The sequence below is a fragment of the Apteryx mantelli genome, chromosome 19 (genome assembly GCF_036417845.1).
Source record: "Apteryx mantelli isolate bAptMan1 chromosome 19, bAptMan1.hap1, whole genome shotgun sequence".
Classification (NCBI taxonomy): Eukaryota; Metazoa; Chordata; class Aves; order Apterygiformes; family Apterygidae; genus Apteryx; species Apteryx mantelli.
In genome coordinates this window covers 10,614,543-10,627,466 of record NC_089996.1, presented here as the reverse complement: position 1 = coordinate 10,627,466, position 12,924 = coordinate 10,614,543, and the positions used below count along the sequence as shown (strand labels likewise).

Below are 12,924 nucleotides of genomic sequence, written 5' to 3'. Positions count from 1 at the left end.
AATAGGTGGCTAAATCCTTTTAGACCCAACAGACTGCAGTGTAAGCCTATACTCAAGTGTTACTTGTTGTTAGGGCTGAATGAAAGCTCAGTGTATATTTCTAATCCAAAAACTCCTTACCTAAGATTTTCTCCTCCTTCTGAACATTCATAGTCCAACGTGGAGGGCTGGCTGCTGACAAACCTCTTCAAGTGAGACAGTTCAAGGGCTTTCCATATTTCTTCATCTGAATACTTATTAAATGGATCCAGGTTCATCCTCAGCGTTCCAGAAAAGAGAACAGGATCCTGGACAGGAAACTTGCTTTCGTTAGACAAGTGCTTTAGTTGTTTTAAGTACAGATACTAAAATAAGAGTTATTGCTTTGACATGTCCACTGTATTGAAAGTAGGCTGCCTCCCAGTCTTATCCACTGTGAAAATATGTTACATATATATATTATATATGGTAAAACCTCAAGTTTCTACTTTAAAGATGTTTTATCTTAAACCCTGTTTTTTTTTCACCCAGTGTCAGCTTATAAGGTGACAGGACAGGGCCACTTAAAGAAAAAACATAATTTGTTTTAGTGATTAAGTTTTGTGATTACAAAGAATTTTCTTCTGTGCAAAAACCCATGTTTATTTAGTGTTTGCTAAGCTATTAAAGATCCTTTGTTTATTGTGATACACAGAAGAGGTACCTGAGGAATAATTGTCAGCTTCGATCGAAGATCATGGAGGCCAATGTCTGAAATTTTCACACCATCAATTTTAATTTCCCCTTTTACAGCTTCCAGGATCCTAAAGAGACAGAGTGTCATGGAGGACTTCCCTGCTCCAGTTCTGCCAACAATTCCAATCTACAAACAAATTACAGAATTAAGAACAAAGCATATAGTTAAAAAACAACCAACCAAACAAACAAAAAAAAACCAACAAAAACCCCAAACCAAAACCCAGGATTTCTCTGAGAGGTTTCATGCAAGATCTGAATCTAAGAAGGAATGTAACCATCCTTCCCTAGAAACCCGTGTCATGCATTACAATACATAGGTGTTGCCATTCCCATAATTTGAATGATATATAAATATGTATCTAGGCCCAGAGCCATCCTACATAACTTTGAGTGATTAGCTGACGTACCCATGTTAGGAGACCAATCACTCAACAACAAAAGATAAGGCTCTTTAGAGGGCAATTCAGACTTAGGGTAAGCATGCCTATCTCCATTCCAGAAGGCAGTTCCCATCCTGTATGCTTAGCACAAGGATAATTATCTTCCCTTTTAATAACAGCCTCTTAACTGGAGAATTTTCACAGGCTGATTGTTCTGCTAACAGCACATACAACCCAGTACTTGCAACTGAGGCATGAAGAAGGGAATCTCCCACAAAGACAATTCCCTGATTAAGGAAACAAAGAATAACATTTCCTTCTATGCCAAAAATTTCACAGGGAAAGCCAAAGAAAGGAAAAAGCTGGAATTCCTTCTCCCCTCTGCATAACTTCAGAAAAGCGCCATTGCAATTGCTGGTGCCTCCTACACTGTGTAGGGGAGCCCGACGCCAACCTGCAAAGTCCAGATGGCACCAAGCAACTGGTTCTACCGCTTCCAGCCCGGAGTACTTCAGCACACCGACAGCGTGGTTCTATTTGTGCCGCTCTCCTCAGCATTGCTGGTTCTAGCGGCACCAGCTCGAGCAGGTCTCCACCACTGAGGCAGGTATGCCTGTGGTCCCTGTCCCCTGCTCCACGGTTGTCACTGGAGACCGAGAACGAAGTCACGACCGACATTTGGCTGGTAACCCACCTTTTCTCCACCATGCACTTGGAGGTTGAGATCTTGCAGCACTAGGTCCAGGCCCTTCCTGTATCTCACCGAGTAATTCACAAACTCGAGCTCGCCCTTGGATGGCCAGTCTTCTGGGGGACGCTTGTCCTCTATTATCCAGGGAGCCTAAGGAAAATAGTAGTCACAAATGCCACGCAGAGGTTTAAAAAAATTAATTCAAACTTAGATACAAACATTAACATTTGCAATTACTAGAAACATATCTGATAAATCTCAGTTATTGAACAAATTCATAATAATAGGAGGAAAATGCAGATTCCTAAACATAACACATTTGGTTTTCTTTTGTGAAGTTTACAAAAAAAAAGTCTCAGCACATAGGGCCAAATCCTCAACTGATATAAATCAGCATTTCTTCATTAACTTTAACAGAACAGTGCCTGTTCCATGCCAGCTCAAGCTCTGGCTTGTAACACGTATTGTGCATCTTGTCTGATTTCCTTTTTGCTTCCAGATCAAACACTTGATCTCCAGAACTGTACATTGCAGGTCTCCTTGGATTTCCCCCATTCCTCTCCCATTTCCTAGTTCTTAGTCTCCTGTGTAACAGGACTAGCAAAAGCCAATGTGTCCACAGAGTAGCAGATTTTCCAGCGCAGCTCTATCTGCCACATTGAAATGTATTTGGCAGCAAAGGAAGACAACTGGATGATTTTTCTGGATGAGACAGTGCAGTGTTCCTGGAGATGTTCTTCTCTCATGGGAGCCAAGGACTAAGCTGATTAAACAGAAATACTATTGAAGATGTGTGCACAGCCTGAAAACCGAACTGCAGCTGTGCTCACTAGCAGGATCACAGCACCATCCACGCAGCTAGGACTATGTATCAAACATACTTCATACGCATTGCGGGCAATATCGCAGTGATGAGAATCACCTCTGTCATGCTACAGGCACTTACACTAGCAGAAAATGAGATGCTAAGCTGAGACTGCATAACAGCAGTAATATTTTGGAGCTGTGATAGCACAAATTGCAGTTTAGTGTGTGACATTTGTTTAGGTTAGATGGTAACATTCTCAGAGCAGGAACTGCCTCTCAAGTGTCTAAAGAAAGACCATGTAAATGTGCATGTTAAAATTATGCCATGTTGGTGACCAAGCTTGATGCTTGGTAGCTGACCTCTGTTTCAGTTTCTGAATACTCTTTTATTCTTTCAACAGCCACAATGTTGGTTTCAAGATCAGAAGTCATACGGACCATCCAGTTCAGAGACAAGGTCACCTGGAGAAGATACAGAACAAAATATTGCCCACAGAGAAACAACAGATTTAAAAAATAAATAAATAAATAAAAATAAAATAAAAGCAATTGAAGGGACTGCTGCAGTATGTTAAGAGAGAGAATTCATACTGAAATTACAATTGGAATAATTATCTTTGTACTGACATTGATACGGATCCTGGGACAAGAAGCCTATGGATCGTGAGGTGCTCATGTAAGGGAGCATATGCCTCCCATGGTGATTTAATGACCCTCTCTGTAAAGTTGGTTTGGAGTCACTCCCTTAGTCATGGGTCTCACTGGAACACTGCTAACACCAGTCCTGCACCTTCATGGTCTCTAAAAGGCCTCTGACAAGAGGCCATTAAATCTGCTAAATTGTCCAGTTTGGGTAAAGTACAGTTTATTTTGCATATTTATGAATCCTATTGATCTGCCCGTGCGTGGACAGACGTACATGCACATGTGCTATGTATCATGCATCATATGGGACATGTTGAGGCTATGCTGTTCAAGTGACCCATTTTTGGTTTGGCTACCCAACACCCCCCAAGCTTCTTGCAGGCTACAAGCACCCTGGCGACCTACTGGGGTGCAGCACATCCCCGGTGCTGCCCAAGCGTCCTGAAGTCCTACCATATGTGAGCAATGCTGACGATTTGTCAGTATTCAGTGGACATCTCTATGGTTTCCAGATGTCCCACAATTCACTTTTACTATTTGCTTATTGATTCTGGCTTTGACAAGCATCTAATATACCCATGCCATCTGTAAAACTGCAAAAACAGCAATGAGCAGACAGCTATAATACATACCTGTAATGCATATGATACCGAAAGTCCTACTAGGCCAGCATTCAGGCTGTTTTTACCAATCACAGCAAAGAGGGCAGCAAAAAGGACAATACAGTTCCCCACAAATTCAACCCGAATGCCCAGCCACCTGGTTAAAAAAAGCAGACATAAGCATAGTGGTAAATGGCTGCTTGCACTAGTTATGCAAACAAAAGCTTATCTAAGTGGAAACAATGTGCCTTTTTACCTGTTTGACACAATGCCAGGATAGTAACTCTTCTGATTTTCGTCCACTTTTAGATCACTGATGTCTACAAAGGACTTCTCTCTTCCGTAGGCTCTGATGACACTGGCCCCTGTGATCGTCTCCGAGAAGTGCGAGTAGATGGGAGATCTGCTCACAGACTCCAGACGCTTCAGCTGGCGGGAGGTAGCTACATAGAACCGCTGCCATTTTGGGGGAGAACATGGATGAGGCACATGAAGTATTTTCTTCTTTCAATTAACAGTGAAGTAATTTTTAGATTAAGGATTCAAAGAAGATCTTCACTTCACTTCAACCCTTCAAAATATTCTCTATAGTTAAGAATTATTTCAAGTGAGGTTACCTTTGTTTCTTTTCAAAATAGAGTATTGGGCAACTGCAATTTCTATAGACTGCAAACTGAATTCACCTACGGCCCTTTAATTTAGTCAACACAGTCTAACACAATGAATGCATTTGTAGGAACCTCAAGCTCATTTTCCAAGAAAATTAAATATGAGTCTGCATCTCCATTAACAGGCCTCAATTTACATAAGCTTTTTTTGCTTAAAGTCAATAAATTGATGCTATTTATTTTCAACATTTTAAGTCCTCTCCCCTTAAAAACTTGTCAGTATGTCAAATATATACACACTTAATATATTGAAGTGCACTACAGTTCTATGTCTAGTAGTAGGCTTATTTATTATTACTTGAAAGAAAAAAAAGTTACGCTTATTTATTTCGTGACCACATCTCACAGAACATTTCTCTGAGGAAAGTAAATGCTTTGTTTAAATAAACAGGTAATTACTTCAGATATTTCAAATTTCCCTCAAATTTCTTTTTTTTTTCTCCTGAAAAGCAATATGAACAATGGCATAACAATCACTGCAATGATAGTAGTCATGATTTTTTTCAGTTACCTGAACAAAGAAGTACAGAATTGCAAGGGGAACTATGACCACGGCGAAGAGCGGAGTACTTGCTATAATTACAATCATCGTCGATAAAGAGGTGAAGAATGTTCCAAGGAACATCAAGATGGTCGGTGGGATTACTTCATCGATCACATAGATGTCCTTTGAAAAGCGGTTGATGATGCGGCCAGTTGGAGTGGTGTCATAGAAGGACTGGGGTGTGTGAAATTTGTTCTCCAGGAGGCCAGCGTGGAGCGTCCGGGCTGCATTAATGCCTCCCATCGCCAGGGTGAAAGAGGAGATGAGTACTAAGGTGCCTATCAAAAGAAGAGGAGATGTGTTAACCAGCAAACCTGATCTTCCTGACTTGCAGCTGTTTGACTTTCAGCAGTTTCTATTGTGCTCAAGGTTTTTTTTCTTTGCCATACCCCTGTCAACCCCTCCGCTATCATGCCCATTAGTACCATGGCATGGTGGTCACTGCTGCCTAACATACAGGAATTATTCCTGCAGGATTTCACCATGCTGTCCACAAGAGACTGATGCACAACATCTTCCCTCTGCTTTCTGCAAGCCTCCATGAAGACCTACTGCTGCAACTTTACTCCAACCCCACTGTCTTTTCTGCACTCAAGTTTTCATGTTTTCACTCCAAAATGCATCTCCCAAGCTTCCTTCCCACCTATTGCTATCCAACCCCATCCAAGTCTTCGTGGCAAAAGTAAAAGAGGGCTGGCCCAGCCCAGATGCTCCAGCTGTGTGTTACTCTGCTTCCTTGCCTAGAAATAGGACTTCTGAGGTCATCTGGAGCCACCAGCAACTACTGCCACAGCTTTCCCACCCAGTTCCTCCTGCTAAACATTAAGACATTATTATTTTATCTGGTCTTACCTTGCAAGAGGCCCAAGGCAGCGTAGACTCCAATTCGCATGGTTGTGTTGAGTTGAGTGCCGTTTACCACTGGCTCGTTGGTCCAGTCACTGAGCCACACGTTGGCCCCAATAGCAGCAGCATTTTGACAGCAATATAGGAAACATATAACTAAAGAAATGACAGGACTCACAGCCTTCACGTATTGCCAGAACACTGATAACTTTACCTGCAAAATCATACACCAGAGCTGGTTTGTACAACTTAATCCTGAGTTCAGAGAGAAGAAGAGGAAAAAAAAAATTTTCCAGCAGAGGAACTGCTAAGCTCAAAACTACCCAAACTCTAATATACCACAGAGAACAGCTAATCTGCCCAAGCTCCATGTCTGGGAGATGACTTCCAAACAGGTCAGAAACTGTTCTGAAATATTCTCTTTTCATCCATTTTGATGAATTGTATTCTATTAGTTCTGTGGGTTTTTTTTGTTTTAGTTTAAGACTGTACCAGAGAAAGAAAGAAAAGAGACTGATCAAATAGCTTCAAAGGGTGAGTAACAGGTACAGGACGCCAAGATTTTCAGAAGGGAGAAGTAACTTGGGGTGTCCAGCTCAGGATTACTTTAAATGGCCTAATTAAGGGGAAGTGCTGAACATGCCTCCATTCAGGAGTCTTTACAGCAGCTTACATAAGGCACCAAATGCTGGCGAACCCCAATGGGAACTTGAACAGATGATGCTTGTGGCAAAAAGTAACGAAGCCATCTAAGAGGTAGTGCAAAAAGGCAGAACTCTGAGACAGAGGACCAGGACAAAACTCAGTCTCCAAAAAAAGCATAAGGAGGAACAATTAGGAGAACAAGTGTTGCTGATTAGAGACTTCGAAAGCTAAAATAATCCACAGCAACAGTTAATGACCTGTCTCTGCCATGCAGCACGTACACCATTCAGAGAGCAAACAGGATGCCCTGAGCCTTCTGGAGTGGTGGGAAGGGGCTCTCTTTCACAACCCCCTCTGGTCTTGTTCCACCCTCTGTTTTTTCTCCCTCTATTTCCTTTTCGTATTCCCATCATCTCCCCCCTTTTTTTTTTCCTCTCCCTTCTTCTCTCTTTTTCTCTATTCCCATTTCCCTGCCTTGCCCATAAAGCACACACACTGTGTACGTTGTACCTATGGGCATATAACGCTCTCCAAGATGGGGCGGAAGGCAGCATTTAGACAGAACAGACCCACCAGCCCACAGCGGGCAGTGCTGGCTTCTCGAATCCACTGCCGCTGGTCATCGAGCATCCAGCGCTGCAGCTGAACTCACAAAGCAGCCACACAGTTTAAAGACCAATAGTGCTGAAAGCTCTGCACAGCAAAGACAGGATTGATGGAGCAGCGCTTCAGGGTATCAGGTGACTGGCAGGAGCAGGAAGGGATTTTTTCCCCCCCTCTAAGTATACAGTCCTTGCCAGGTGCGGAAACCCCTGCCAAAAGTCCAGATTTGAAGGATCAACGGCCACCAGATTAATGCCTAAAACCCACAGTCATACTTTAAACAACACATTTAACAGAACTGTATTGAATGTAAAAATAAAAACGATTTTTTCAAACCGGAAAAAAATGTAGAAGAGGGAGGGGGGGAAAAATCAAACCATACCGTTCCTGTTTCAGAGCTTTCTGCCTGAATAAGTTTCTCATTATGATTTTTTCTTGGCAGAGGAGGCTCTGCTGGCTTCTTTTCACAGACTCTTCGTCTCGTTGACATTTTGTTGGGACATTCTCCTCCCTCAGAAGATATTACACTAAGTTGCCTAGTCAAAACAACGGAGTCATTAGGAGAAGGAGGGCATAGCGTGGCAGCGCCAAGGCAAGACTGAAGTGCAGCAGACTGCATTTATTCCCAGCTCTTCTGCTCACTTCCCACACCAATCGCACTTGGATACGGGCGCCGGCACCACCCCCAGGGATGTACAGTGATGCCAGAAACATCATTTTTAACAACGGCCAGGGCAGGGTCTGGGCACTTCGATCCAGGCATTGGAGGCCCCATGGCAAGACAGATATTTCAAAGCTGATCCCTGAGCTTCTCTGTTCTCACACCAGCAGTAGCTGGGGAGGGTCTGAAGGTATCGTTATGAAAATTTTTAACCATTTCCAAGATTCTGAGTGGAAATGTGCAGTGCAAAGGGTTATTCATCACCTAACTGGTAGCAGTTCAGTGTTGTGTGCATAAATGCATACAGTAGTGTTACCTGAGAACCGCAAAGTTGCTTTAAGAATTGGTTCACTTTGGATTAAAAAGAGGATTGTAGCAACAGGTGCTTTATCTTCTTTGCCTGTTGTTTTACGTTTACTTTCCAAACAGCACTAAACCAATTTATTTGCAAGGAGAAACTAAAGCCCAGAATGAGAGGCAGTATGAGATAACGGACAGCAACGCTATTTGCTAATATCTTCCAGATGTGTTTCACCCCAGGCAGACTATAAACGCAAGAGGGCTTCCTGTTTACCTGAGGAACTGTTTGCGGACCTCGTTTGTCACTGGTTCGTTATCTGCCAGATCAGTGTGGATGCTGACGGTGTCCTCAGCTAGAAGGACCTCCTCTTCCTCCACTACTGCAAGACAAGATCACAGCTCAGATTTTCTCCTGAATAAAGCACAAAGCACAGAAATAGACTGCCAGACGAAGCGAGAGAGTCATGGAGATGGATGCCGCTGCAGGAAAATCACAGTACTATTTAACTACATGGAGGTAAGGCTTTCACGGCCAAAGTCACCGTCAATCACAGGAGCTTATGGCCTACTGATAACTATGGTGTTTAATGCCCCCACCCCACCATGGCTTTGATTATATCTCTATGCATCACTTTTCCTAACTAAATTGTAGGGATCTAATTGCAGGGAACTAAATTGTGGGGCAGTTGGCCACTAAATGCATTTACATTGTGTTTCTCTAGTGCATCAGAAATGCTAAATAATAGCATTACAGTTCTAGGTAAATTCACACACAGAGCACACCCTAGGCATGATACTGGGATGGGGGAATCCATGTAAGGAACCACTGCAAGCCTCTGCTGTTGCTTGAAGATGTCATGTACACTGCTCCCTGCCTGTCTGGTGGGGGCAAACAGTGCTGCAACCAAGAGTGTGGGAACACTATCTCAAAAGCAAACATTTACCAAAATGATTTAATCTTCTAGCATTTTATCACAGTCGGACTGAGCTTAAAAATAACCCAGATTAAAATGTCATTTGAGCTTTGCTATACGAAAAAAATACATATACAAAGAAAAATACCAGACTGCGGGTAACCCATTATGATAGCAGAACCCAGTTTGTTCTTTGCTGCTCCATTTTCCCGCTGAGCTAGACCCTTGTCAATTGTAAAAGAAATTCTCAAATTAAAAATATTTTCTAGCAATGGAATTGTTTTTTGCAGTATAAATCAATGACTTATGATGTAAAGCTTTGAAAGACATTTGTTTGGGAAAATGTCTATCAATAACATAGAACTGGCAAAACACAATATTTTCGATGGCAGCTCAGAAAGGGAAGCAAAGGCCAGGCTGTCACGAAAAAGCAGGTGACAATTTCTACAGAGGGAAAGTCCATGATCTGGTTGAGAGAGAAAGCCACGATTTAAGAAAAAGCAGTACTGTACTTGTTGGCTCATCCTCTTCAATGTCCTCGTCAAGTGCGTAATTCCGCAGGAATTCTGAAAAGGCCTTGTTTTGTTTCAGAAGTTCCTGGTAAGATCCCATTTCAGAGACTTTGCCATCTACCAGGACAACTATATGATCCACTTGAGGGAGGAAGCTGATGCCATGGGTCACCAGAATTCGGGTCTAGATAGGGAAAAAGAAAGGCCCACATCTCTCTCTCAGTTGTCACTGTGGGGACTAAAAGTTGCAGTGCACTAACATTACTTAACAGGCCAAATAATAACACATTTTGGGGATAAAGAGTGAATTATCATGTCAATGTGAAACACCAGGAGAAATACACTGCTTCTGGTAGCCAAGCCAGAATGGAAGTATCAACATGAACTTAGCTATGCTTCCTACTGCATGCAGATACAACCACAGAGGGAAGTAAAACAACTGCTGAATCATCATCCCCTCTTCCTACGTGATGATTTTCTTTGTGGTCTCTCTTTTTTGAGCTCTGAGATGGTCAGAGAAGATCATAACAGGAGTAGAAGGGGAAGAAAAGAGGTTGTAATTTGGTCTCAGACCGCCAAAGACCTCTGCAAAACTAGTAAGTTGTTTCAACTTCCTCACTGTGCTGCCTCCAAGTAACAGCAAGCAATGCTACGCTGACAACCTTTGCAAGTTCCTGCAAATGGCATATTTTTGGAGATGACAGATAGCAGAGTTTTTAAAAAGGCAGAACAGGTTTCCGTCTCTGCATGTTCTGACTAGATCACATCACTTCGGATGCAAAGCTCTCAGATATAGCAGCTCACCCCAGAGTCTGTGCTTCAAGGGACAGGTGTCCCCATTGCCAGTTAAATGCAAATTCAGCAATGAACAGCACTCGAGCCTCAGTGGTGAAATAGCTTCCCTGTTCCCATTAGTGCTTTTGCATGTGTGTGCGTTTGTAGAAACAGCATCTAAATGCCAGCTTACTTTTCCTTTAAGTACCCCATCTGGCCCAATAACTTGGTCAAAGATGTGCTTTGCAACATGGGAGTCCACAGCAGAAAGAGGATCGTCTAATAGGTAAATGTCCGAGTTACTGAACACTGCACGAGCGAGGCTCACTCGCTGCCTCTGGCCACCGGAGAGGTTGATGCCCTGAAGGGAAGGAGAAGAGAACAAAACACAATTCAGTCCAAACAAAAACAATGGCTGGGCCCCTTTACAGCTCCTGCCTGGTCAAACACAGGGATGCTAAATGCAATATGAGCCACTGGCTAGGATAACCCCCTTGGAGCCGGAGACAGGAACACAACGCCTCTAAACGTGTTTGTTCCCTGCCAAGCTTCTGCTCACCCAGCAATCTGGAGACGGAATAAGTCTCTTGCTCAATAAGCTCCTGAGGGGAGCCGCTAAAACACGAAACACTAAAAAAGGAAGGCTCTCAACGAGGATGTAAAATGCAAACGTTCAAAGCAGGGCTGCTGCACCTGCAACATCTTCCCCATCTCTCACCTTGCACACAAATCCACCTATCCACCCAACTTCACGCAATGCTTCTCAGATTCACTGGCCTCCAAAAAACGTCTTTGTTGGTAATCACTGACGTAAAAATTTCTCATTAAAATGAGATGTTAAGGGATGATCACATTACTTTTTCACTTGAAGCACACCATATGTTCCCTCCCTTTGTACCCCTACAGGAAAAGGAGGGCCTCTAAGTACTCTGGACAGATTAAGGTTTACAACTGGGATGGAGGATGCTTTCACCTTCCAGAGCTAGATCTGCAATTATGCGTCACAGTACAAACACATGCTTAAAATTAGGATCAAGTTGAAGTCCAACAGTCTTCCACAAAACTACCCCACGTGTTTCAGTGTTGTGATGGGGATGCCATTTTAAAGACCAAACCAAATCAAGGCCTGACGCTAGAGCATTTTTGCTTTAGCCAGACAGAACAGAAATCATCAAGCATGCCTGACTTGAAAAAAAAATATTACCTTCTCTCCTATCTCAGTCTGATCTCCTCCTGGCAGCACTTCCAGGTCAGTTTTTAAAGCACAGGCCTCCAGGACATTTTGGTATTTTTGTTCATTAGGGGCTTGGCCAAACAAAATGTTGTCTTTCAGTGCGGCATTCTGGATCCAGGCTTGCTGAGGCACATAAGCGACAGAACCCTGGAAGAGGGACGGAAAAAGGAAACCTCCAGCTTGTAATAAGCAGCAATTCATACTCACGACTAAGATTAAAAACTGCAACACCTATATAGCTCCTGTTCCATATACGTTCACATTACATGTACATATGTGCTAATTGCTGAGGTATAGTTGATAGAATCTGGAAAGCCATTTCATGTAAAACACGATTAAACAAGTATGGGCAAAACCCAAATAAACATGCAGACAAGCTGGCATAGGAAGAAACAGCATTGCCTTTCCAGCCTGCTGTGCCTTACAAGCAGTGCCGGCAGGAGAGGCATATTCCCACACTGTTGTTAAGTGGCACCATAAACAAAACCAACCTTCACCGCCACTTCTCCTTCCAGCTTTTCCATTTCACCCAGGAGAGCAGACACCAGGGAAGACTTCCCACAGCCAACATGGCCAACAACGGCAACCAAAGAACCACTGGGGACCAACAGATTTATACTGTGGAGGAAACAGGCTGGAAATTAATTAAACATTAGTTTACTAAAGACATGATGGGTCTTTAAACCAGAGCTGAACTACACAGTAACAAATCAGCCTGACCTCAACCAGAAAAGCCCCTGCAGAGGGATACAGTAAGCACAGCTTGGTCACTGGTTTCCTCCTCCCTACATTTTTCTGTACAGTCAGCCGTAACCACAACTGTAGGAGTATGCGGAAACCCAGAGCAATGTTCCCCAGCATTAATCTATTCTGTCAGTTGTTAAATCAGTAAGATCACTAGCTTGTAAGACCCTTTTCTGTGTCATGTCAGCCCAGTCAGTGAGTCAAACAGGGTTAACAAGCATTTTGGAGGCAGACAAGGTTCTTGATTTTTGGTTTTTGATTTTAAAACTAAGAGCAACCATACTGAAGACGTGAGTGAATACATCCCATCTAAAAACTTTCAAACCATTTTGCTAATATGAGCAAAACATACACCTCCGTACGCTGGAAATGGTCCATTCACAGCCACAGGGATGAGCCTGCCATGAAAATCTTAAAAGAACAGACTAGTGGTTACATGTCTACGTGCTAAAATTATCAAGTCCAAATCCAGGCATCTCTATTAACTTCACCACCCAATAGATCAATTTGATTTATCCGCAGCTTCAGTTCACCTATTTAAGAATTTTATTTCTATTTTATGCCAGTCGCTGTGCAGTTGAGGCTTAACAGCACTGTTCCATAATGCCTACATACTACGAGGCACGCGGATTAGCCA

The 12,924-nt window shown here is 42.9% G+C and overlaps 1 protein-coding gene across 1 annotated transcript in view; it reads right to left on the bottom strand.

Moving 5' to 3' along the window:
- ABCC3 (ATP binding cassette subfamily C member 3) overlaps positions 1–12,924 on the bottom strand; it is a 39,071-nt gene that overhangs the window by 2,003 nt on the left and 24,144 nt on the right. Inside the window, exons 17-30 of the mRNA XM_067308632.1 lie at positions 12,035–12,161; positions 11,514–11,690; positions 10,503–10,670; positions 9,536–9,719; positions 8,384–8,489; positions 7,531–7,684; positions 5,907–6,114; positions 5,022–5,332; positions 4,099–4,298; positions 3,873–3,999; positions 2,956–3,057; positions 1,792–1,938; positions 683–841; positions 121–287 (exon numbers count right to left, since the gene is read on the bottom strand). Coding sequence (XP_067164733.1) covers positions 121–287; positions 683–841; positions 1,792–1,938; positions 2,956–3,057; positions 3,873–3,999; positions 4,099–4,298; positions 5,022–5,332; positions 5,907–6,114; positions 7,531–7,684; positions 8,384–8,489; positions 9,536–9,719; positions 10,503–10,670; positions 11,514–11,690; positions 12,035–12,161 — 2,337 coding nt within the window. The remainder of the gene's footprint in view (positions 1–120; positions 288–682; positions 842–1,791; positions 1,939–2,955; positions 3,058–3,872; positions 4,000–4,098; positions 4,299–5,021; positions 5,333–5,906; positions 6,115–7,530; positions 7,685–8,383; positions 8,490–9,535; positions 9,720–10,502; positions 10,671–11,513; positions 11,691–12,034; positions 12,162–12,924) is intronic.